This window comes from Rattus norvegicus, chromosome 3 (genome assembly GCF_021556685.1).
Source record: "Rattus norvegicus strain SHRSP/BbbUtx chromosome 3, alternate assembly SHRSP_T2T, whole genome shotgun sequence".
NCBI lineage: Eukaryota > Metazoa > Chordata > Mammalia > Rodentia > Muridae > Rattus > Rattus norvegicus.
In genome coordinates this window covers 143,659,570-143,686,778 of record NC_141536.1, presented here as the reverse complement: position 1 = coordinate 143,686,778, position 27,209 = coordinate 143,659,570, and the positions used below count along the sequence as shown (strand labels likewise).

Here is a 27,209-nt window from a genome sequence, read left to right as displayed (position 1 = left end):
CGGTGCTTCCATGGTAAGCAGTTTACCTAAGGAACAGCACGGACAGCAGGCAATTTTTGAGAGATCTCACTATGAACCTAAACTATATCTGTTAAATCTGGGAGCTGAACATTATATAATTCTTCATGAAGTAGCAGGGATCAAACCATACATGATGGTTCTAAAAGACTCCAAAGGAGTCACATCAAATGTAAATGAATCAATTATTTATTACAATTTTTTAAGACTTGTTTATTTTATGTGCATGAGTGTTTCGCCTGCACATAGCACACACACGTTCCTACGGATGGTTATGAGCCACCACATGGGTGCTGGGAACCAAACCTGGGTCCTCTGAAAGAACAGCAAGTGTTCTTTTTTTTTTTTTTAAAGATTTATTTATTTATTATATATAAGTACACTGTAGCTGTCTTCAGACACACCAGAAGAGGGCATCGGATCTCTTTACAGATGGTTGTGAGCCACCATGTGGTTGCTGGGAATTGAACTCATGACCTCTGAAAGAGCAGTCGGGTGCTCTTAACCGCTGAGCCATCTCTCCAGCCCCGCAAGTGTTCTTTATAGCTGAACTATCCCTCCTACTCTTAAATGAGTGAATTTTACCTTCTGGAGTTATCTTACACTCTAGCAAAGGAACACGGTTTGTGTTGCTTGTAATAGTCTTTAAAGGATTTTGTTAAAATCATACTCATTTCTTACAAGGTATTATTACAATGCATAGCACAGAATACCTATTGGTAAATTCTAAGTAAAATAAAATAAAATGTATGTTGTGTCTATCTACAGAAATAAATTCATAAACGAACCTGCCAAAACCACACGATCTGCTTGCTCGTCCTGGTATAGTGACGGTAGATGGCGTGTCTCTGCCAGTCATTCAAATCGATCTCCTGCATCCCACACAAAAGGACCTGCAGGAATGAAAAGCAACATAGCAAGTTGTTTCTTTAGGTAACGAAAAGGGTAAAACCAACCACAGCAATTGAAACTACACAGAGCAAGCTTGAATAGACTCAACATCAAGAGTTCTGTCACAGTGGGCAGTTTCCACGTGCAGTGTCACATACTGAGCAAAATAGTTACTGAGTTGCAGAAAAACCTTACTAATAAGACTTTTTGAGAACCCAATTCTTGACTTATTTTATGTGTGTCTACATATGCGTCTGTGGAGCACTTGAGAGCCTGGTACCCTCAGACCTGAGAATGGAAGTCACGTCCTCTGGAAGAGCGAGCACTGCTCAGAACCTCTGAACCACCCTCTCCAGTCCCAACAGTACATTTTTTTTTTTTAAAGTAATGCTCTTTTTTGCTTTAGTATAAATTAAGGGTATTTCAAACATGTGCTAGCATAAAAAATACAAATACACTGAAACTAAGATTTTAAAATAGATATCTGAAGGAATATTTACGAGTGTGCTAAAGTAAATAAAATTCATTACCTCTAATTCCTTCGCATCAAAATATTGCAAATATTGCTGAGGAAGAATTTCATTAAAGCCCTCAAAGAAAGCTTGTGTCTGCTCTTCAACTCCCCGAGACAACCTCCACTCAGCGACCATCCTGGGAAATAAGAATGGAGACTGTGTCAGAAAATTAAGATTTTACTTTATTAAGTACTGCACATAAAATTAAAAATGTAAACCTTATTATGAAAACCTGAGATATATATATGAGTAGAGTAGCATGAACTTCTGTCATTTAAGAGAGGATCTTACATAGAGGCCCAGGCTGGCCTCAAGCTCAAGACAATCCTGCCTCAGCTCCTATGGCTGTGAGAACAGGTATGGACCACATGCCACATCTGAACACATAAACATTTTAAGAGAATTACTTTCTCTAAACTTTTCTTTACCAAAAAACTGTAGATGCCAACTCTTTTTATATACATCTCTCAACAGTTAAAATCATGTAAAAGTTTTAGTTTTGTTTTAGAATATTTATTTTCTTTAAAATCTTTCTGACAGGCTGGAGAGATGGCTCAGCAGTTAAGAGCACTGACTGCTCTTCCAGAGATTCTGAGTTCAATCCCCAGCAACCACATGGTGGCTCACAACCATCTGTAATGGGATCTGATGCCCTCTTCTGGTGTGTCTGAAGACAGCTACTTGTATACATAGAATAAATCTTTAAAAAAATTGTTTTTTCTCTGACAAACAAATGGGTGTATTTTAGGCATCTGAGTCCTTGACAGTAACTAACCCAACAACAGGAGCACATATGTACACAAGACAGACCATATGCTGGCTTATAACACAAAATGACATTTCAAGGACCTTCTCTGACCACAGATTTATCAAATTAGAAAAATAAGAGAAAGAAAGCAATTGGGTCAGGTTGGTTGACTGGCATATTAAGACCTGACTTTTGTTTTTCATCTATTTGATCCATCACTCATGTCTCCCTCTGTCCCTAGCCAAGCAGGGGCCCACTGAGCTGTGCTTGTTTTATTCAGGCTTGTAGCGCAGACCTGCCTCGGTTCTGCTCTGTAGCCAAAGATGACCTTGACCTCCACACCACTGTCTAACCAGGGGGACTTCAGTCTATGCCACAATGCCTGAGGCAAATCACACCTCGTTGAAAACAGAAAAGAACCAAGTTTTACAAATATATCTTAGATTAAAATTTGTCAATGGCTGATTATTCACCAGCAATTAGTAACTTGATTACAGCAATTGGTAATAAAGTCACCACTCTCATCCAGCACAGGCCCAGGAATGTCTAAGCTCAGCTGCAGTTGGCTCTCACAAAGGTGAGTGAGCAATGAATGAACTGACTCTAGGGTCACAAGTGTGAACCAATGTAAAGCAGCATTGAAGGATGGACCACAACAACAGTTTTCCTCAAACGCTCTTACTACATCTACAGCACTCTCTGTGAAAATATATGCTTTTCAGATTCTTGTTTCAACAGCTCAGTGCATGGCAAAGTATTACAAAAGAGGACACCCATTCCAGGAGTGGCGGTGCCAGCCTTTCATCCCAACATGGGAAAAGCAGAGGCAGGAGGACCTCTGTGAGTTCAAGGCCAGACTGATGTATGTAACAAGCTCCAGGACTGTCAGGGCTACATAGAATCTATCTCGAGATAGCAAATAAATAAATTAGTTAAATTAAGTGAGTCCCATGACTCCCTACCTTTAAAATTCAATTTTTAGGCTAATACTAGAAATAAGTGTTTACGTAAAAATGATTACCATAAAACAAACACATTTTAAAAATACCACCCTTTCCTATTATTAGACAATTAACAACAAAAAGGCTAAATAAATGTTGTCAGAAGAAACATTGTCTTTTCTTCTAGAAATGATGAATATTCCTTTTCTTTGTGTTTAGGTTGTGCGTGCCATGTTTGCGAGTTTCCAAGGAGGATGGAAAAGTGCTGGACCCCGAGCGAGCAGCTGGGGCTTCAGATGGTTGTAGGCCACCTAATGTGGGGGTGGGGATCAGATCAAGTGTCCTTCACTGCTGAGCCACACACTCCCTTACACACATACTTTTAGGGACACTGCTTCTTACCTGATGTACTCTTCCTTATTTTCTTCTGTCACCAGAATATTGCCACCATTGGGTTTCAAATCATGACTCTTAATTTCACCCAGAATTTCTTTATCAACTGAGAAGTACATTTCCAAACCACATTCCTCGATATTGTTTTCTCTGCACAAATGAAATTAGCACTATTCGTTATACATGCAATTCAATCATAATTCAAATGTTTTGATTAAATTCAAATTCCAAGTTTAAGTAATAAGCCTTAAATCATAACATCTAATTCAAAGAAGTTGGATTACAGTCATATTACCTAAGACCTGGATGCACTTCTACAAGGTGTGTCACACTGAACAATGGGAAGGTCTGACATGCAATGAAGCAGTGACATGGCTGTGGTGGGAAGAGCTCACAAGCAGCACAATAAAGCACAAACTGTATTTTAATAAAGGTAAAGAAAACTTACTTAACCCAGATGAGAGAATTGTAAAATTCTGGATCGATAGATTCTAAATCCTTAAGTCCCACTGGTTTATTCAAGATACGTTTATAGAATGGTAAAGAAAATCCGGTATCTATGAATTTCCCATGGAATAGAGCCTATAGGGAGGAAGCAATACCATTTAAGATAATTGTATAAAAGTCATTAGACATCAAAATATTAGATAAAATCTCCATTCAAAAGCAGTGTCGAGGCTGGGTATGGTGGTGTTTGACTTTAGAGGCAGCACTCCGTGACCAAGGGAGGCAGATCTGTGAACTAGAAGCCAGCCTGTCTACACAGTGATAGCCAAGACAGCCAAGGCTATAAAGTGAGACACTGCCTAACAAGCAGGCAAGCATCTCTCTCTCTCTCTCTCTCTCTCTCTCTCTCTCACACACACACACACACACACACACAGACACACACACACACACACACACACACACACACACACACACACACACACACACACACACCACACACTTTCCCTAAACATTTCTAGCTGGAAAGATGGCACAGTAGTTAGGAGAGCTGGCTGCTCTTGCAGAGGGTCCAGGTTCACTCCCAGCTCCCACACAGGGGTCACTCCTGTCTAAACCTCCAGTCCCAGAGGATGTGACGCCTTCTTCCAGGCTCCACAGACACCAGGCATGCACATGGTGCACAGATATACAAGCAAGCAAAACACATGAACAGATACAATAAATAAATAAAAGAAAATTCTGTCACATGGTCTGTTATAACACTTGCACAAAAATTTAGTATTGCTGAGGTAGTAAACACAGTTTTGTGCCTGTACTTACCATGGCAATAAATCTGCCAATAAAACGGAAGTATTTCAGGTGGTCTGGGTTGATATAAGAAGCGGGGTTTATCTGCAGGCAGTAGTTATCCTTCCCTGCATATTCAAACAGGCAATACATTGGGTTCAACACTTCATGTGACAAAAGAAAGAACCATTCTCTGAAATCAAAAGAAAACTTAGGATGAAAAATTTTGTAGGTAACCATGTCCACAAATCACAGAGCTGTCAGGACCTGCCCACATCAACTGGGATGGTTTTCTAACTGCTGTTGAGTTTTCTTGGTTCTGTTCAAACTCCCATTATGTTACACAGGATAGTTATATACTCTTAAATTTCAAATAATCTAATATCTCATTAGCTTTAAAGACTCTGACTTGATTGCCCAATAAAACTTTTCTATCTGTAATCATAATATGCAACTCTAATCTCAGAGATATTAAAATGTGAAAATGGTTTGAGTTGATAGAAGTTTATACACAGGCAAGTTTAAAATTCACTGCTGGGCCAGATAATTAGAGCAGCTGAATGGCAACTACTAGTCTACCTTCAATTAAGTTTCACAGTGTACTTCAGGACAGCCACTCTGCCAGACATCTCATTGTCACTTATTCCAGTCACTCAATTATTAGGAAAACGCCCTAAAAGCTTCTTTTATCCATGGTCTGCCTGTCTGTCCTTCTGTATGTGTGTGCGTGCATGTACACAAGTCACAACTGCCTTTAACTCTCATCCATCTTCTGAACTCTCAGCACTGCATTCTAGCATAACCACCTCCCACCCCAACACACATACATAATTACAGACAACAAACCCTTTGTTGTTGTCGTTTTCCAGACAGGGTTTCTCTGTGCAGGCCTGACTGTGCAGGAACTCATTCTACAGACCAAGCTGGCCGTGAACTCAAGAGCTGCGCCTGCCTCTGCCTCTGCCTCTGCCTCCAAGTGCTGGGATTATAGGCGTGCACCACCACCTCTTGCTAACAAGTAAAATCTTAAATAAGATTAAAAAAAGAGAGAGAGAGAAACCTAGTAACTAGTGAGATGCACTCACCAGTTAGTAAGCACACAAAGATTTGGGTTCTGAACTAACTCATCAAAAACCAGCATTTCAGGGAGGCATGGTGGTATATACCTTTAATCCCAGTACTTAGAGGCTAGAGGAGCTCTGTGAGTTCAAGGGCAGCCTGGTCTATATAGTGAACTCCAGGATAGCAAGGGCTATGCAGACAGACAATGTCTCAACAGACAGGCAGACAGACAGACAACATTTAAGAAGCTAGAGAAATGGCTCAGTGGCTCACAGGACAGGTTGCTCTTGCAGAGGACCTGGGCTCAGTTTCCCAGCACCCACATGGTGGCTCACAACTATTTGTAACTCCAGTTCCAAGAGATCCAAGATCTTCTTTTGGTTCCCCAGCACCATGCACACATGTGGTGCATATACATACACATGGGAAAAACATATATACACATAAACAAAACTAAATCTAAAGACAACAACAACAACAACAACAACAACAACAACAACAACAAGCCCAAAAAGCCCTCAGAGGCTGGAGAGATGGCTCACGGTTAAGAGTGCTTGTTGGGGGGACCTCAGTTTGGTCTCTGCACCCCCACGGTGGCTCACAAAGAACCAGCACCCTCTTCTGGCCTTCAAGGGCACAAGGCACACACATACATGTAGGCAAAATACTCATGCATATAAAATAATATAGGCAAATATAAAGAAAGTCAAAACACAAAAACCCAAACTAAGTATTTCTACTCTTCCTAATAATCCTACAAAGATATTTGCTCAAAATAATAAAAACATTCAAATTCAGTCTTTCCTTCAAAACTCTTGCCTTTCCACATTGTTACCACTTGGTAATTTATTATTTTATTGGAGAAAGGGTTTCATGTAGCCCAAGCTAGCCTTGAACAGATCCTCCTACCTCTACCTCCCAAGTGCTGGGGTTAGTCATGTGCCACCATACCCAGCTTAAATTTTTATTATCTATTCATTTTAAAAATATTTGGTTTTCCTTTAATTTTTATTTATTTATTATCATTATGTGCATGCTAAATGTGAGTGTGTGCAGGTGTATGTAGGTATGTGCAGGTCAGAGCACACAAAGGCCACAGGGTGCATGTGGAGGTTACATGCACATTATACTTGGAGAGTTGGTTTCTTTCCTTCTATGGATTTTGGGAATACACTAAAGTTGTCAGGGTTGTAACTTTACCCACTGAGCTGCCTGTGGCCCTGGTTTAAATTTTAAACTGCTGTAATACCGTCGCAACAAGCAGAGGTGTCTCTTGCTCAAGGATGGCTGGTTTGAACAAATGCTCCAAAATGAATAGAACAGGACAGAGATCCCCAACTCTCCTCTTCACAGCACTGTATTCTCAGTGCTCAGTGAATCCTAGGTACTGCTAACTCTACCATACACTAGTGAAGAGGAAATGACTTGGTCACTGCAGGCTTTAGGTAATCCATGGAGCAGACAGGAGCTGGCTGACTGACACTAGTTACTGGTCAGAAAGTGAAGACCTTACATCTGCACAGCATGGCTCTCTAAATTTCATCATCTACCACAGGGTTATTCTGAGGACCAAGTGAGTGACGTAGGTGCAACCGACTTAAAACAGGCGCTGAGCTAATGTTTGCTGGCATTCTGTAGTTGCAGCATTGTAAAAGCTATAATAACTTTCTAATTTCACTTTCCTGAAACGTAATATTGAGAAAACACTGTGAACAAAGTGTAATGATACCTTTGGAGGAAAGGAACTAAGTTCTGAGTATTCATATATCACTACCTTGCTACACCTCCATAATCTAAACCTTCTTCTCCTGGGAAAATCACCCACAAACGTCTTCTCAGATCTTGCGGACTGAAGCTCATGATCTACAAAACAATAAAGCAAAGAGAGCTGTGACTGCAGCCATGGAGCCATCCCCATCACCTCCCACTGACTCCGCTGTAGGTGACTGAAGGTCCATAGCAGCAGTGCTCAGTTAGCTAACGGTATACATACAGAAATGATAGTAAGGTTTCATACATTTACTATAAGCATCTATATTTTTATATACTTTATAAATGAAACATGTGAAATAGTTCTATCAACTGTGTAGTGTACAGAGAAACTCTAGGCATCAGAGCTGAGTTGGAGGGAAGAGTAGTCGTAGAGCTGATTAGGGTTGGGTTTGTTTCAGTCAAAGGATACACACAGAAAGCTAACTGACTAACAGTGGCTACAAAGAGAACTCACTTATCTTTGGAACATACATGGTGGGAATCTATAAACTATATAGAAGAACTACTACATTGCCTCCCGCCCTGGGTGGCCGACAGTGTCGTGTTCAGATGTGATGGGCAGTAGCACTACAAAGCTACAGTGCATAGATAAACTTGTCTCACCCTCAGTAAAATCTGTTTAATTATGTCCCTTTAGGAAAACCCCACAGGGGCCTGGAGAGGGATAGCTTGATATAATACCTATACTTTATTAAGTGATAAGAAGAATAAACTGTTAACACTGATTGTTAAATTCTCTCAGTTCCTTAGGAAACAGAAACAGATTCACCACTTTCAGGAGTTCGCAGGTTGCTCAAACAGCCACCATCCACTAGAACAAAAAGTCTAGTTTGGCTCTCACTGCTGTGCAAGGTTATGATAAAATACCCTACAGCACCATAAGCTAGGTACTCAGCTACACGCTTGAGGGACATCACTAGGCTACCACTAGTTTGAACAATTCTCTTTAACAAGTGCTAATGTAAAGGAACTTCTTTCTCCATAAACTCCTACCATAAACAGTTGTACCATGCTAATTAAAAACATTAAAAACATTAAAAAAATTAAGGGGTTGAGGATTTAGCTCAGTGGTAGAGCACTTGTTTAGCAAGTGCAAGGCCCTGGGTTTGGTCCTCAGCTGGGGGGGTAAGAACAGGGACAAAATAACAGAAAGACCAAAAACACCATTTAAAGCAATTTTATCCAGCACCTATGAAGAAAACCTATTGCTAACCTTTAAATTTTATCTTATTTTGATATCAGATTTATTACCTTTACATTATAACTGCTCGTAAATTTAGTGGATGCCAAATCTAAGTTGAGAGTTTTAAATGTTTTAGAACATTATTGTGTCTGCAAAAGCCTTTCAGTTTTAAGAGCAAAAAGATAAAGGTCTTGTTTAATCATGGTTTGCTTCTTGTCACTATAGCTACCAGTGAGTTATAGATAGTACAAAAATTAGACAAAATAAAAGATTCAAAAGGCACTGACAGCTCAGTGACAAGAGAGTAACCAAGAGAACGACCGTTACAAATGCGTAAGGGCTGGGCTGAGAATGGCCAAGGAACCTGACATCAGGCCATGGGTATAAACAATTCCCTAAGAGCCTCAATCTCCAAGTCCTCCTCTCTGTACCTATGTAGCAGGGTGCCAACCAACTGGCTTGTCTTTTATGTTAATAACTGAGGTTCCATTAGAAATGGAACGAACTCTTCCTAAAGTGAAGCAGCCTGCTAAGCCAGTGGTTCTGATCTCGTTCCCTTCTGCACTCAGCTTGGTGCTCCTGGAGCTCTCACGATCAGTATACTGCAGGATCTTGAACATCAAGATTTCCACATGGAGTAATAAGACAAAGATGAGCAAGACACTTTAAACAAAATCCCAACCACAGGGTGTTTTACTACTCTAACACAACCGAACGCTTATTGGCCTGATCGTGATAGCTCAGGTAGAAAGGTCAATAATGAACTCACTGAGGGGAAATGAAAACTTTACGGACTACTAAAATTCATACAGCATCTTTTAGATGTTGTTACCAATGGCTAATTTCTTTCCTACTTAAAATCACTAATTCTAAGAGAAGCACATGCTTACAATAAAAAAGTAACAGGAAAGTATGAAACCCACCCCCCTTTCCCTACTCATCACACTATTCATGTGGTTATTTTTATAGCTCTGTCTAGTGACAGATTATGTTTCTACCTATATATCTATTTTGGTTCACACACAGAACTTGAGATTCACTAATCACTCTTACACTGAAGAGAACGCTGCACGGGACACTCACTCACTCCTAACTGGGGAGCACTGACACAGCTGGCAGTAACTGAAAAGTTCAATAGGTGCTGGGGAGTTAGCTCAAGGGGTAAAGCACAAGCATGAGGTCCTAAAGTCAGATTCCCAGCAACCACATAAGAGCCTGGTGGGACAGTGCATACCTGTAAACCCAGTACCAGAGCAGCAAAGACATAGCCTAAGGTTTTGTAGCCAGCTAGCCTAGCCCAGTCGTCAGTTCCAGGTACAATGAGGAACCCTGTCTCAAAATGCAAGGTGGAGAGTGATGGAGCAAGGCACCTGACAGATACCTCTGGCCTCCACACCCACACACATAGACATACAGACACACACTCACACATTCGCTCTCACTCTAAACCTTTGGTGATCTCCAACCATAAAATGGTTTTTGTTTCTACTTTATAATCATAATTTTGCTACTATTATGAATCATAACCTGAATATCTGTGTTTTCAAATCATTTTAGGTGACCCCTGTGACAGGGTCATTTGACAACTCCCAAAGGTTGAGAGCCACTGTTCTAAATTATTATGATCTTACCACGAGTAACAGAAAGTAGACAATATTGAGTAAAGCACATAAAGCACATAATACCTGTTGAAAGGAATCCTCAAACAATGTTTTTCTTGTCACTGTGATCTTTATATGCTGTGGCATGGCCAGTTGCTGAAATGTAAGAAGGATTTAAGTCAACTCTCACCATTAAATAGCCTGGCAACAAAACCAAAAAAGTTTTACATCTTTGTTAATAAAACCAGACTTTGAATATGAATTGATACCCATGACTACCAACACCTTTGTCAGCATTCACACTGCTTCTTTGAGATATGAGGAAAATCAGATCTTATATGTAAAGTACTTATGTAATGACTCAAGTAAGTCTTTGATTTTCAAATTTTAATTCAGAATTATGTTCCTCAGTTAATTATAAGAATTTGAATTTAAATCTTTAACATACTTTGATTAATGCATTCATTTTATTTAGAGTCCGTTCAGACAACGTTAGTCATTTATTTAAACATCATAGAAGGAATATTCAATACACACACACACACACACACACACACACACACACACATTCATATGTGTACTCATCAAAAACTAGACATGGAGTTACACATCAAGCACACATTTATACTCACACCATTCAGGAAGCTGAGGCAGGAGGAATGTGAGTTCAAAGCTAGTGTGGGCTATTTAGATTGTTCTGTCTCAAAAAAAACAAAATCTAAAACACACACATACACAGCCGGGCAATGGTGGCACATTCCTTTAATCCAGCACTCATTTGTTGAAGACAGGTGGATCTCTGGGTTGGAAGCCAGCCTGGTCTACATAGTGAGTTCCAGGACAGCCAGAGACTACACTGAGAAACTCTGTCTTGAAAAACAAAAGACAAAGCAAAACAAACCCCTTTTTCCACATACAAACGTTTTGTTTCAAGACGTATACAACATGAAAATAACAGGTACTGCAGAAAAAAGTGACAATAGTTTCATATCCAAATGATTTCTAGCTTAATCTTTGGACAACCGAAGACACAATTATCTAATTGATCAATATATTTCATTGTCCTAAAGATGCATGACTCCAATGCTTCACACGTTTCTTGTTAATACATGTTTTCATACTGCTGTGTAGCATAAGTAATATAACAAAGAGATACAGACACACAGAGCCAATACTAACCTGACACCAGAACCGGAAATACTGAACTTTTGCCTTGAAGTCCCGAACATAGGCTATCTGGGGTCCGTTGTCTCTGAAGAACAAAGATAAACATGACACATGCAACCGCTTGTAAAAGACATGCTAAAGGAAAGCAATACCCACCTTCCACTCAGTACCAGCCAAACACTAAAGCATCCAGCAGAGCTATCTGTAATGTTCTTTTGTGAATGTTTCCTAGGCACTATTTCCAAGAAAGATCTTGTTGAAGCCTCTGCTGAGGGTGCTTTTTTTCTATGTGGGTGAATCTAACACAGCTGGATAAAAGAGTTCCTACAAAGGAATGTCACCCTTCACATCTACTACTCTATCCTTTGTCCTTAAAAGAGGCTCATGATCAACCAGCAAATGTGACCTAGGACAGACATTTCCCAGTGTGACTACAGGTCGTCTAATGAGCTCTAACTACAAGTGCTGTCAGGGCTTCCAAGAAGTGAAATTTTTAAAGAAGCAAAGATATCAGTTAAGAGTTTTGCTGTTCACCATTCCAGTGTGACCTTTTTCCAAATGACAGCACAATGAGGGAAACCATGCAGCCAGTTGTAGAACAGGGAGAGTTCCAAGTCACTGGAAGCCTCCGTGTTGACTGTGTTTCAATACAGAAGTGATTTTGAAACCTGCAATCCTGGAAACTTGACCACTTTGAGTAGCTTCCTCTATATTCCTCACAATCTCGCTACATATAATTTTCATCTGTGTGAAAGACAGACACCTTAATTCTTCCTCTCCAGCCTCTCTTCTACATCCTTTTCTTATTTTTTTTACACTTGGTTGCCTATATAATACTGAATGGTAGCAATGATCATAACCATCTTCGATCTTATAGAGTAATTAGTCATCATTAGGCATGATGTTGGCTGAGGCTTTTGTCTGCACTCGTGTATGTAAGAGCTTTCCAAGGCAGGTGAAAGTGGATCATAAGATTGCTTTGAATTTCATCGAAAGTTTTTACTGAATTATATGACTTATTTTAAAAGATTCATTTATTTGTATGTACATGAGTCTTGGCCTGGCCTGTATGTATCTCCATATACCATGTAAGTGCCTGTTGCCCAATGAGGCCAGAGAGGACACCGGGAAGTGAATTTACAGATGATTGTTAGCTGCTAAATCGATGCCAGAAACTGAACTGGAATCCTCTTCAAGAGCAGCGATGCTCTTAACTCCTGAGGCAACTACCCCAGGTCGTAGGAGTTTTCTCCTCTAGTCTGTTTTTATGGTGAGTTTACACTGTTGGCTTTAATTTTATCAGAGGAGGGAGTGGGTACCAGAGGAGGTACTGGGAAGGCACTCACCTCCCGGCACCTGAGTTACAGGTTATACATTTATACAGGCATACATCGTTATCGGCCCAGATTATTTTTAAATATTGTGGAGAAATATGCTAATATTGAATATAAGCTATTATTGTTGTAGGACTTTGTGTTATATGTACCCAAACTTAATTATAACCAAAATGAGTAATAACATTATCTACTTATAATTTACTTCCACATCTAAGTTATCTCTATAACTTTATTAGTGCCTGATTGGACTGATTTCTCAGTTTCTGCTGTAAACACACATGCTTTTAATATGCAGAAGTACAAAACTCTCAGCAAAATAGTAGGAAAAGTATTTTAGCATAATTAAAGAATTGATGTCTGAATCCTTCATACCATGTGGGAGTTACAGTTAGACGACACATGAAATCATGTATTGACATAACAACAACCAAGAGGGCTGGAGAGATGGCTCAGTGGTTAAGAGCACTGACTGTTCTATTGAAGGACCAGAACTTGGATCCCAGCACACTGGCTAGGTGGTTTACAAATGTCTGTGTATCCTGATTATATCATTTTTCTCACGCTTGACTTAATCTTGTGTTTTGTTCATCGTGATCTTAGGCTACATCTGGGCTGAGTGTATATAATACATAGTCTAGCTGCGAAAGTATATTCTTCAATGCTCACATAATGAGGCATTTCTCATAACACGTTGAGTGAGTCATACCAATGTATAAGGAACTCCTAGGCAACTCTTTAAGAACAGCAGAAGCAGAGCCAGGTAATCTCTATAAGTTCAAGACCAGGATGGTCTAGAGGGTGATTTTCAGACCACCAGGGCTCATAGCATATCTGTTTCAAAAAGAAAAACCAACAGCAAAAACACCCCCCATTCATAAAATATGACCAAAAAAACTAAACAATTCAATTTAAAAAACATGCAAATGCTACATTGTGGTGGTGCATATCTTAATCCCAAAATATTAGAGGCATTGAAAGCAAAGGTAGGCAGATCTCTGTGAGTTCAAGGCCAGCCTAGTTTACAGAGTGAGTTCTAGGTCAGTCAAGGCTACAAGGTGAGAATCTCTTCCCTATCCCTAAGCAAAAACAAAACAAAACAAGAAAACATCAAGATTACATGTACCATGACCTACATAGGAGCCACCTCAAGTACAACTTTGTCTTTGTTAACTGAAATCTTTCGTGAAAATCCAAGAAATTAGCTGTGCTTCTGATTTATAATGTTTAGAGAACTTACAAGGCTGACTTTCCTGTGCGTGGATCTATGTAGGTAGTTGCTCTTCTATTGTGGTCCACAAAATATGGAATTCCATCCACTGTGAATCGCATTTCCCAGCCTTCTGGTAAGGGCTTTTCATTTAACTGACTAAAAAATACAGAGGAAAACAAAGAATATTAAGACTTTCTTTGGGGTTGGGGATTTAGCTCAGTGGTAGAGCGCTTGCTAGGCCCTGGGTTCGGTCCCCAGCTCCGAAAAAAAAAGAAAAAAAAAAAAAAAAAAAAAAAAAGACTTTCTTCTTTACCAAATACAGAAACTAAAAATACCCACGAACAATAAATCTTTCAGAAAACATACATGATTCTGTATTTTCAGGTATACAATAAGAGATCCCTAGCTGGACATTTTACACACACATTAAAGTCATCAACAACAACATTCAAAATCAATCATCACAGTTCTATCCCAATGCTCTCCCATCCACTCAACAAGTCACCTCCAACAGCTATGGTACCTCAGCTCCCTCCTCACTACCCTCTGACGTCTTCACACCTACCCTTATCTTCCCTCCCACCATGGCTCTAGCTCTCCTCATCTGCACTGTCCAAGCAGCCGCCTATATGGTTCTGCTGCTCCTGGTCTCACCTAGGTCTACATATGATACTGCTGACAGACCTCGTCAATCCAATTTCCCTTTTACACCCCCTCTCAGGAACCCTGAGATCGCACACACATGGCTATTGATCATTTTCCCGAACAAGTCACAACTGTCACAGCCAAATAACATATTCCCCCATTGACAAATTGTTTTCTCTGTTAAAGCAACTTAAATTTCTTTATGAAATATCCCTACCTACTTCCTTCACTTATCTTTATACCAGTCCTGGAACTCTGGGCAACCTTCTTTAACCTTTAAACTTCAGTTTTTTTATCCATAAAATACAGGCAACAGCCAGGCATAGTGGCACACACCTTTGATCCAAGTGCTCAAGAGACAGGGGCAGGTGAATCTCTGAGTTGCAGGACAGCCTGATCTATATGAATGGACATAATGAATTCCAGGATAGCCTGGTCTATATACTGAAATCCTGTCTTAAAACAAAACAAAACCCAAAAAGCGAAAGACAAAACTGGAGGCAACACATGGGCCTAAATGAACTACGTGGGCTATTTAAAGAAACATGATGAGGATATAAAGTTAAGCTGCACTGGGAGAAGCCAGGCAGCAATGCTGCACACCTTTAATCCCAGTGTTGAAGAGGCAGAAGCAGGCAGATTTCTGTGAGTTTGAGGTCAGCCTGTCTACAGAGTTCCAAGACAGCTAGGGCTACACTGGGAAACCCTGTCTTGAAAAAAAAAAAAAAAAAAAGAGATGGACTGAGGAGAACTGGAGGAGCTGGGAGAGGGATGAATAAGACCAAACACACTGCAGACATGAAATTCTCAAAAGACATATAAAAATATTAAACAATCAAGACAATATTATGTAGTAAGACTATATGAGAAAATGAAGTAAAAGAAAGTCTCTCCCAGGACTTCCTATGCACTGAGCACAGCGTCCTCGTCCTTCAAGGTGTATGTTGAAACCCTCCACTTTCCGACTGTTAAGTGAGGGTAGAGCCTAAGTGGATTATAAAGCAATAGTGACCTCTGTAAATAACCTGTTATGTGCCCCATACTTGATGCATTTGCACAAATATTAAAATGAATTCTAGTAAACCCGAGAATTTACAGTGGACATAAATGCAATCAGACTTTTCAGATGGTTGGGTAAAATGAATGAGACTTTTATTCATTTACTTTTCTCTCTTTCTTTTCTTTTGAGATAGGGTCTCATGTATGCTGGACTTGAACTCATCATATAGCTAGCTTAGCACAGCCTTGAACGTCTGACCTTCCTGTCTCTACTTCTCTAGCACTGAAATTACAGGCATATGCCACCCATGGGGCTCTTAAAGATCAAAACCAGGGCTCCATGCAACAACACTGTACCAACTGAGCTGTAGCCTTGCCTCCCACCCCTGTGTCAGATCTGATGGGCTTGCTTTGAGCAAACATTGGAAATACTTAAGTTTACATTACAAAAAACAAAAAGCAGAGGCTTTGAGGCATTTAACATCACTCTATAGAGAAACACTACTAGTTTGGACTGTTAAAGTAACAGTCTTTAAAATGTACTTTAAAAGGATAAAGTACTGTATTCAGAAGAACACTGTCTTTTTTTTTTTTTTTTCTTTTTTCTTTTTTTCCGGAGCTGGGGACCGAACCCAGGGCCTTGCGCTTGCTAGGCAAGCGCTCTACCACTGAGCTAAATCCCCAACCCCAAGAACACTGTTTTAATTGTATTTTATAAACTATTAAAAATGTTAGGAATGTTTAGTCCGAAGACATGGTATGGTTATTAGCCATAAAGTACATGATAACCACACTATAATCAACAGACCAAAAAGAAGCTCAAGGGAAGATGGTTGAATCTTTCTCCAAAGGGGAAATAAAATAGGTATGGAGGTGGATGCAGGGAGGAATCTGGGTGGGAGAGGGGATTGGGTGGAGAGTAGGGTGGGGAATCAGATATAGGGAGAGCAAGGAAGAGAGAATAGAAATTGGTGGTGGGGTGGGGGAGATCTCAGGAGATGTCAGAGACCTGGGATGGGGGAGGATCCAGAGGGTCTGTGGGGGCAACTCTAGCTCAGACTCCTAGCAGTGGGGGATATGGAGCTTGCAGTGGCCACTTTCTGTAGCAGGCAGGACGGACTCCCAGTGGAGGGATAAGGACACCAACCCACCCACAAAGCCAAAGATGTGTCCTGCCTACAAGATGTGCAAATATAAAGATGGAGCAGAGACTGAGGGAGGGAGTGCCTCACACTGAGACCCACCCCATGGGCAAGAATCAATCCCCGACAACACTAATGATGCTCCGTATGAGCGCCTCACCCAGCAGCCAGTGGAAAAAGATTCAGAGACCCATGGCCAAACATTAGATGGAGCTTGGGGAGTCTTATGGAAGAGTTGGGAAAAGGGTTGAGGGACCCAAAGAGGACAGGGACACCACAGGAAGATCAACAGAGTCAACTACCCTGGACCCTTGGGGGCTCTCAGAAAAGGAAACATCAACCACCGAGCACGCCTGAGTTGGACCTAGGCTCATATGTAGGGCACATAGGTAGCAGATGGGCAGCTCGGTGTTCATGCAGGTCCCCCAACAATAGGAGCAGAGGCTATCCCTGAATCTGCTGCCTGCCTGCTGTGGATCCTGTTCCCTTTACTGGGCAGCTTTGTCTGGCCTCAGAGGGACAGGAGGTGCCTAGTCCTGCAATGACTTGATGTGCTGGGGTGCTGACATGGGGTGGGGAGTAGTAGGAGGGTGAGACCTAGAGGGAGCGCCACCTTCTCAAAGGAGAAGGGGAGGGAGAAAATGGAGGATCTGTGTGAGGGGGGCAGGGAGGAGAGGGGGCTGATACTGGGATGTATAGTGAATAATAATTTTAATAAAAAATTTAAGAGAATATTTAGTCATATTCTATAATTCAATACAAATGTCAGTATGTAGGTGGAAGAATGGTCACTCAGGGTAAATGGACATCTCACTGGAGTCCACAGACTTCCCTGGTTTGTAACATTTACATATTACCAACATTAAAGCATGCCTCTCTCCTTTAGCAATGGGGATTAGGACTCCTCTCAGACTTGTCTCTGTAAATGTCTTCCTTCTACTGTCTCTAGTATTTCTCTATAAAAAATATGACTGAATATAATTCGGCAACTCTAGTGGCTTTTGTTATTGCTGTTGCTGCTGCTGTTCTCAGGCAGGGGCTCACTAAGTAGTCCAGACTAGCCTGGAACTCACGATCTTCCTACTTAAAGTCTCCTAACTGCTTGAATTACTGGTGTATAATGCCATTAGAGAGATAGAGATAGGTAGATAGACAGACAGACAAACAGACACACGATTATATATAATTATATATTACACTTCCTATAGGATATATCACACATCTTATAGGACTGGTGTTTATATAAAGAGGTGAAATTGGGGGGTTGGGGATTTAGCTCAGTAGTAGAGCGCTTGCCTAGCAAGCGCAAGGCCCTGGGTTCGGTCCCCAGCTCCGAAAAAAAGAAAGAAGGAAAAAAAAAAAGAGGTGAAATTGGAACAAAAATGTATATATAAAGAAAGCTGGGCTGGAGAGATGGCTCAGTGGCTAAGAGCACTGATTGCTCTTCCAGAGGTCCTGAGTTCAAATCCCAGCAACCACATGGTGGCTCACAACCATCTGCAATGGAATCTGATGCCCTCTTCTGGTGTGTCTGAAGACAGCTACAGTGTACTCACATACATTAAATAAATAAATAAATCTTTAAAAAAAAAAAAAAGAAATGAGGTTGGAACCTCACTCAGTTAAGCTAATGAGTGTTATTAAAAAAAAAGAAAGAAAAGAAAGCTATTTGAAGACTAAAATACTGCTGATACAAGTCAACAAACTATAAGTTAGGAAAAGCCAGGCATGATGACCCATTCCTTTAATCCCAGCACTTGAGAAAACGGCAGGCACATGTCTGAGTTTGAGGGCAGCCTGGTCTACAGAGTGCGTTCCGGGCGGCCAGGGTTACGAGGAGAAACCCTGCCTCAGAAAACAAACCAAGGAGGAGCAGCAGAGGAGATAGAGTAGTGGCTGCTCGGGGGCTGGACCACACCCTTCCCTGTGCCTTCAAAGGTGTCACAGAGTCTGGTGACACCTTGATCTCTGATTTCTAGCCTCTAGAGCGCTAAGAAGATATGCTTACACGTAGAAATAGAAACAGAAACAGAGTTACTCAGTCTACCTCTGCCTCCCAGTGCTGGAATTAAAGGCATGTGAATTACTTTGAGCATGTGTATTTTTTTTTGTTGTTGTTTTGTTTTGTTTTAAACAAGGTCTTAGCTAGCTTTAGCACACAGAATGACAAACAGCTCAGAGAAATCATTGTATAGTGTCATCAAAGCATTAAAAAGGCAACTTGTAACGATAATATCTCTTCATATATGAAATGATAAACATATAAATATACTGAGATGTCTACAACTACAGAATTTTTTTTTAGTTCTGTAACTGTATTTGGTGGGAAAGAGTTGTGCCCTGCCCCATGAAACTCATGAAATTCCAGCTTTTCATTACAGGTAATGATTAATTACATTATAAGCTAATTACATTATGAGCACTCATTTTTCATCTTCAAAGATATGCGGGTAATTCATTGTAAGGTCTTTGGGGAAAATACATAAACGAGTCAAAGGTACATAACCTCTAGAGGCCACACACACACTGAAGTTCTTACCCTTGGCTTCTGGGGTCTTCCCACTGTGTAATCCGAGTGTTGTGGTTGACAAAATACACTCTGCCGTTGCTATCAGTTCTCTTCTCTTCATTAAATAAAAAATGAAACACACAGCATTAATGTTGGAATAGTTTTCCTCTCAAACTAAGACAAAATAAGCTGAATCTGCCCATTCGGTGATTGCTGACTTTGTAATTTCTTTTTCAGATCACACACGTGAAAGTATATTCTAGCTTTTGAGCATATGCCTTGCCCCCATCTCACTAATCCAGATGTTGGAATAATCTTTTTGTACACTGTGTGAAGATGTGTCTCTGTCCTCCTTCACCTGCCTATGGCACCTTTTGATTGGCCTGATAAAGAGCTGAACGGCCAATAGCAGGACAGGAGAGGAGAGGTGGGACTTCCACAAATTCTGGGAAAGACTCATCCAGGGTGTCATCAGCCAGAAACTGAGGCAAGGTAACAAGCCACAAGGCAGAACGTAGATCAGTATAAATAGGTTAAGTTACGTGAGTGAGCTGGGAACAAGCCATCTAAGGTCTAAAGCATTCATAATTAACATAAATCTGCATGCCAGTACATGGGGAACTGGTGAGTCAGAGATAATCCAGCCTTACCCACTCACACTTTTGAGAGTTCTTTCCAAATCTTAGTAAAATTATAAAATATTATTTTTGGGCTGGGAGCGGTCTTTGCACTTAAGAGCACTTGTGCTATTCTAGAGGACCTAGTTCAGTTCCCAGCACCCACATCAGGTAGTTCACAACTGTTTGTAACTCAAGAGTACTCGAGGTTTCTGAGGTATTATGTGCACATATCCACACATAGACCCACATATCCACATAAAATAAAAAACAAAAAAAATTTAAATAAAAAAATTTCTAAGAAGCTAAAAATGATTATTTTACATTGTCCTGCCCATCTAACTTTCCAGCTACTTAGCTTTACACAAATGACATCTCGGTTGGTGCGTGTTAAAGTAGATGTGAACTTAAAGTCTATGAGTACTAACTAGGTAAGCAATTTATGCCTGAGATACTCCTCCCGTAGCTCAGTCTCACAGATACAGAAGGCAAGAACAACCGTGCAAGAAAGCTTTTCTATAAGGGCAACACAGCCCACAACTCAAAATGCTGAGACCAAGGGGTGATCTTTTCTACAGCTGCTTCAAAAGAGTAAAAATGGCGTGATAATAATCACCACCATAAAGACGAGTCCAAGTTCTTCTGCCATCAAATGAAAGGTCGGGGCTGGAGAGGTGGCTCAGTGGTTAAGAGCGCTGACTGCTCTTCCTGAGTTCAATGCCCAGAACCCATGTGGTGGCTCACACCCATCTGTAACTCAAGTTCCAGATCTGACCCACTCTTCTGTAGGCACCAGGTTACCCATGGTACACAAATACATATGCAGGCAAAACATGTGTGCATTATAAAAGTAAACATAAATCCTAAGAAACAGAGGGTAGAATATAAACGTAGGGCTTTCATCTATACACAAATAGGACTGTAGAAACAAAGCATATGATCGATGTGTAGCAATGCAATCTGACAAGTTAGTTTCAACACCAAAGGGTCACACCTCCTTTTCTAAAGCATTTTGTTTTGTTTTATATCAACCATACACTGACCATTCCACTACCCTGACCATCCCTACACACCCCTTCTTTACAGAGAAAGGGCTTATTTGGCTCTGTTTGGTGATGGCTGTATATATGCCTAGTGGATGGGGATGTGCACATATACAAGCACGTTTATGCACATGCATATGGAGCCCAGAGGACAGCCTCACATGTGTTCCTTCTCAGGGACTACTTTGTCTTTTGAGCAAGAGTTTTTCCTTGATCCAGGACTCATTTGATTGAGCTAGCTTAGCCAGCCAGCAAACTCTAGGGATCCTCTCAGGTATCTTCTCCCCAGAGATTATAAACACCTGGCACCACACCCATCTTTCTTCATAGGGAGTGGAGAGTAAACTCAGGTTCTATACTTATACAACAAGCACTTCACTCTCTTTCTGCCTTTGGTTGTTTTGTTTGGTTGAATCAGGATTTCCAATAGTTGATGCTGGTTTTAAACTCAGTGTGTAGACAAGGCTGGCCCAGAACTCCTTGTGCTGAGGTTAGAGGCACATACCAACCATCTCTCTGGGTTATTACTAAAATGTTTTGAGTATAAATGATTTTAAGAAAAGAAACGATGGGTTTTTCTCAAGATGGATTATATATGTTCCCGTCTATGTACAAGCCTGGCTTCCCTCAGATTTTTAGACGAGTCTCTCTGATCCTGGAGGTCCCATTTGATAAGGCTCCGCTGACCAATAAACTTCAGGGCTCTCCTGGTCTCCCTGACTTCCATAGGGCTGCAGGCATGTGCTACCATGCCTGGCTTTCTACCTGAGTTTTGGGAATTCAACTCGGATACTCCTGTTTGCACAGCAAACCTGTTTCTTACTTAAGCCATTTCCCCAACTCAGCTTCTTTTCATTAGAGATGATCTGGTCTAAAGTGTTTGGTGACAGTAACAGACACTGGCATCCCAAGAGTACTACAAGAACATAATCTTGTGAAAATGGCCTTCCTCTGTAAGCATTAGCATCCTTGAGTTCCTTCCAGATTACTGTATCAATAATCTGTTTCTTTTCACTTTTTTACAATGCTAGTGACTAGACTCGGAGCTCTACCCTTGCTAGACAAACATTTCTAGTCCTGATTTTCTAATTAACAGATTTTTTAAATTAAAAAAACTAATGTGCTTACCCCATCCAGGGGGCAAAGGACCAAGGGGATCAAACTCTTTGTTTTGTGATGTAGCAAACAAATCTTGATTCTATAAAAGAAATAAATAATTAAACAAATATAATTCATAACATAAACACATGATTTCAGAGCAAATGTATGAATTTCAGTATGACTTCCCTAGTGTACACAATACAACATATTCTTATAGAATTCACACCTTAGAGAATTTTATACAGTACTAAAATACTTACTTACTAAAAATATCTTTGAAAACCCTATGTTATAGCAATAAATGTTGGTTTAAGATATAGCAAAAAAAAAGAAAGAAAAAAGAAAAAAGAAAGAAAGCAAGCACTATGGAATATTATCTAACATTTAAAAATTATGTAAAATTAAAATAGTACGTAATTACATAAATTCTTACCTATAAATTACTAGGTTTTTTTTTGTGATACAAAGTTTCCTCTACTAGTAACATAAAAATTATACTCCCTACCTCCCCACAAGACATTTATAAAACCAAAACCTAGAGTGGTAAGATAGCTGAAAACAATCTTGCATGTGTACTCAAAACCACAGAGAAACAGGAGACAGATGGAGCTGGAAGTAGAAAGACAATAGGTGCCACCAAAGGGTATTAAGTATCTATTTCTAATAGAAGGCAAGTGAGTCCTGGCGAGATTAAGTAGCTTATTCAAAGTTACTCAAAGTAACTGTGGAACCAAGAACCAGATGTATCTGACTCCCAAGTTATCTGAGAATCCTATGGGAACTAGGGTTGCAAACAGCAGGCAAGTTTAGTAGCCACACTTAGAAAAACAGAAACTAAAATGTAAAACAGAACAGAGCTAAAAAGAAGAAGAAGAAGAAAAAAAAAAAGAGGAAAGAGAGGATATGACTGGCATGAGCTTCTAGCTGTTTAGAAGGCTTAGCCAAGAAGATCTGAAGGTGAAGGCCGGCCTACACCAAGGAAGAGCAGCAACAATGTCTGCATTGGCCCATGGCAGTAGGTTCCCACAAGGACACAAGGTTATGAGGAGTATAGCAAGCTGAGGCATGGCCAGCACTGGGATCACCTTTCCAAGCACATAACGTTTCTGTGGCAAATGATAAGGGGGTATGTGGCTCTGCACCATATGAACAATGCTTCGTGTCACTTGGTTCCTAAGCCACGTGAGCCCTCAGGCTCATGAAGAAGATGGTGAGGATGTACATCCAAGCAAGCCCAGAGGATGTGTGAGGAGCGGAGATGGTGTTGACTGTCATGAGGAAAGCAGCTGCCAAGAAGTTCTAAGTCTACCTACCCCTCAATAAACATGCCCCCACACTGTCTCTGATGAAGACGAATTTGTCCACTCAATAAACAGACACCATTCTAATGATGAGGTCCAACAAAAAAGGCAGCAGAGGCTGGAGAGATGGCTAAAGTTAAGAACACAGGCTACTCTTGCAGAGGACCTAGGTTCTGCTCCCAGAACCTTTATGGTGGCTTCACAACCATCTGTAATTCTAGTTGCATGGGGATGTGAACTTCTGACTCTGAATACTACATGTATGTGGTGTACAGATAAACATTCAGGTACTCATACACATAAAAGTAAATAAGGCCCTAAACAAACAAACAAAAGAAACAGGCAAGAAAATGGAGGAAAGGTACTCTCTGGGAGGGAAAGGAAAGCCATTTTCCTCTGGTGCAATGTGAAGAAAAGCTCACACGGTGCTGCGGCACCAGCAATGGAGAGGCTCAGCTTCTCCCAGCCTGCAGAGCTGGTTCTTTGGTTTAAATTCTATCCACTACTGCAACAAACTGATTTGTTTTGACATGAACTATTTTACTTTTCTCAGACACAGTTCTGTGATACTTTATGACTTTAGGTTATAACATTCCTAGCAGCAAATCACACAGCAAGGAAAACACTGATATATACTTTGTATATTTATCACTATATTTACATTATTAGTCTGAAGAAAAATATGTATTGACATTTAGTAAAGGTTTTTTGTTTCTTTTTGTTTTGTTTTTTGTTTATCTCTACTCTACCCTGACCCAACCCAGACAAGGTGGCTGACCTGGAACTCACAACATAGACCAGAATGACCTAGAAGTCAGAGATCCAATTGCTTTCACCTCCTGAGTGCTGGAATTAAAGCCATGTACCACCATGTCTGGTTATCTTTGGTGTTTTGGGTTTTGTTTTGTTTTGGTTTTGCTCTTGTTTTTTTAGTAGTACGTTAGTGTCTTGAGTTGTCTGGGCTGGTCTTGAACTCTTGAGCTCCACTGAGCCATCTGGTCAACTTCCCAAATGCTAGAATAATAGGTGAACACCATCAGCCCAGCTTTGTAAAGCAAGTACTTTGTAAACTTCCACGGAGTAGACACATGTATAATGTAACACTTTGAGGACCACAAGCTCTTCAGCTGAGCAGCACACCAGTCTATTCAGGAGACTTTATCAGTAAGTTGTTAACCATTCCCAACTATGCAACTAAGTCAACCACTCTGGAAATCAATTTGGAGGTTCCTCAGAAAATTGGAAATAGGCCTACCTAAAGACCCAGATATTCTACTCTTGAGAATATACCCAAAAGATGTCCCACCATGCCACAGGGGCACGTGTTCTACTATGTTCATAGCGGCCTTATTTGTGATAGCCAAAAGCTGGAAACAACCCAGATGTCCCACGACAGAAAAATGGGTACAGAAAATGTGGTTCATTTACATAATGGAATACTACTCAGCTATTAAGAACGAGGACATTCTGAGTTTTGCAGGCAAATGGAACTAGAAAAATATCCTTAGTGAGGTAACTCAGATCCAAAAGGACATGCACGGCATATTCTCTCTCTCTCTCACACACACACACACACAGACACACACAGACACACACAGACACACACACACAGAGAGAGAGAGAGAGAGAGAGAGAGAGAGAGAGAGAGAGAGAGAGAGAGAGAGTCTACATAGAACTCAAAAAGCTGAAGGGCCCAAGTGGGGACACCTCAGTCCCACTTAGGAGGGAGAAGAAAGCAACCACAAGTGGGAAGGGAGGGAAAGGGGATGGGGTGGGAGGAGAGGGGAACATGATCTTGTATTGGGTTGGGGGGAAAGGACTGAAGTCCTGAGGACCAGCAGAAAGAATGGAAACAGGTAACCTTAGGAGGAAGGAGGTTGGGAGGACCCTCCAGAATGTACCAGAGACCTGGGAAGTGAGAAACTCTCAGGACTCAAGGGGGGGGGGGGAGCTAGATGAAAGGCCCTACAGTGGGGAGAGGAAACTTATTGAATCCACCTCCAGCAGAAAGACAGGGCATCTAGGGAGGAATGGGGTTGCTATCCCACAGCCAAAGCTCTGACCCATAATTCTTCGTGTTTGAAAGAAATGCAGGGATGGAAATGGAAAAGATCCTGAGGAAAAGATGGTCCAGAAACAGACCCCAAGTGGGATCCAGCTCAAGGGGAGGCCCGAGGACCTGACACCATTACTGAGGCTATGAGGTGCTCACCACCCTCCAAAACACCCAACAAACAGCTGAAAGAGTCAGATGCAGATATGTGCACCAACCAATGAACAGAAGCTGCTGACCCCTCTGGTTGAATTAGGGAAAAGCTGGAGGAAGCTGAGGAGGAGGGCAACCCTGTAGGAGGACCAGCAGTCTCAATTAGCCTGCAGCCCTGAGATCTCTCAGATACTGGATCACTAACCAGGCAGCACACACCAGCTGAGATGAGGCCTCCAACACTTATACAGCAGAGGACTCCTGGGTCTGGGTTCAGTCAGAGAAGATGCACCTGACCCTCAAGAGACTGGAGGCCCCAGGAAGTTTAGAAATCTGGTAGGGTAGGTGGGGGGGGGACATCTTTGTGGAGACGGGGGTTCCGGGGGAGGGTATGGAATGTGGAACAGTCAGAGGGTGAGCCAGGAGGGAAATATAATCTGGAGTGTAAAAATAAATAAATTAGGCTCCCTGAGACTTGAACTTTCAATTTTTCTAGTAAGTTACAGGCAATTCTACATTTAGAATTGTTTTAATTCTTTTCAAAGTGCTTGGGTTCATTTTTATTAATCCTTTCTCCATGGATTTTAAAGAGTTCTAACTTCTTTTCTGTCTCTTTTTAACATTAATAGGAAAGAATCCATGACAAGATCAATACCTACAGAGGGCAGCACCTAGGTTACCATCCCACTGCCCTCCATTAGTGCTCACACGATGCATGCAATCAGGGTTTGAACACTGAAGACTGCTTGTTTATACAGAGTTTTGCCTGCATGTACACCTGCATGTTAGAAGAGGGCATAGCTAACTGTAGCTGGTTTTGTGTCACTATGCAGTTGCATGAATTGAACTTAGGGCCTCTGCAAGAGCAGCCAGTGAGTGGTCTTAACCTCTGAGCCTTCTCTTCAGCCCAACACTGAAGACTTTTATCAATTACAATAACCAATAAATCAACCGCTCTTACCCCAAAGATGAATCTCTGGTTAAACTGCTGCATTGCTCCCTGAAGTTGACTACGCTGGAGCTGCCACTGCTCATAGTTCCGGACAGATTCCAAGGTCGGCCTCTGCCATGTTGTGGTTCTCGTGAAATGGTCAACATAATAAATACGTCCCATATTGTCCACACGCCGTTCCCAGCTGAACCAGAAAAGAAACCACTAATTTAAGAAAACTTGTACAAAGCATGTAAGGCTTTTACCTTGAGAAACGACTATTTTTCTCTTTGTACTGACAACGAAATCCAGGGCCTTACACATGCTATTGAATACAGTGTCACTGACCTGCATTCTCAGCTCCTGATTTACCTGAAGTCATTCATTCATATTTACAAAGTGAACTTCAATGTTTCTAAAATTTTGTCCTTTAAAAGCCTGTAACATGGGCTGGAGAGATGGCTCAGTAGTTAAGAGCACCCAACTGCTCTTCCAGAGGTCCTGAGTTCAATTCCCAGCAACCACATGGTGGCTCACAACCATCTGTAATGGGATCTGATGCCCTCTTCTGGTGTGCCTGAAGACAGCTACAGTGTACTTATATATAATGAATAAATAAATCTTTAATTAAAAAAAAAAA

General features: G+C 41.0%; 1 protein-coding gene across 2 annotated transcripts in view; it reads right to left on the bottom strand.

Moving 5' to 3' along the window:
* The window catches only part of Itch (itchy E3 ubiquitin protein ligase), an 88,129-nt gene that overhangs the window by 12,527 nt on the left and 48,393 nt on the right, over positions 1-27,209 (bottom strand). The window contains exons 11-22 of one of the 2 annotated variants that reach the window (XR_015683001.1): positions 26,600-26,774; positions 22,159-22,228; positions 19,401-19,485; positions 14,103-14,231; positions 11,541-11,613; positions 10,446-10,517; positions 7,579-7,667; positions 4,776-4,935; positions 3,955-4,088; positions 3,516-3,656; positions 1,440-1,560; positions 566-911 (exon numbers count right to left, since the gene is read on the bottom strand). Coding sequence is in view for 1 of the 2 variants with exons in the window: in NM_001005887.2 (NP_001005887.2) it covers positions 807-911; positions 1,440-1,560; positions 3,516-3,656; positions 3,955-4,088; positions 4,776-4,935; positions 7,579-7,667; positions 10,446-10,517; positions 11,541-11,613; positions 14,103-14,231; positions 19,401-19,485; positions 22,159-22,228; positions 26,600-26,774 (1,354 nt within the window). In the remaining variant the exon portion in view is untranslated. The remainder of the gene's footprint in view (positions 1-565; positions 912-1,439; positions 1,561-3,515; positions 3,657-3,954; positions 4,089-4,775; positions 4,936-7,578; positions 7,668-10,445; positions 10,518-11,540; positions 11,614-14,102; positions 14,232-19,400; positions 19,486-22,158; positions 22,229-26,599; positions 26,775-27,209) is intronic. The other variant, NM_001005887.2, reaches the window with a different exon arrangement.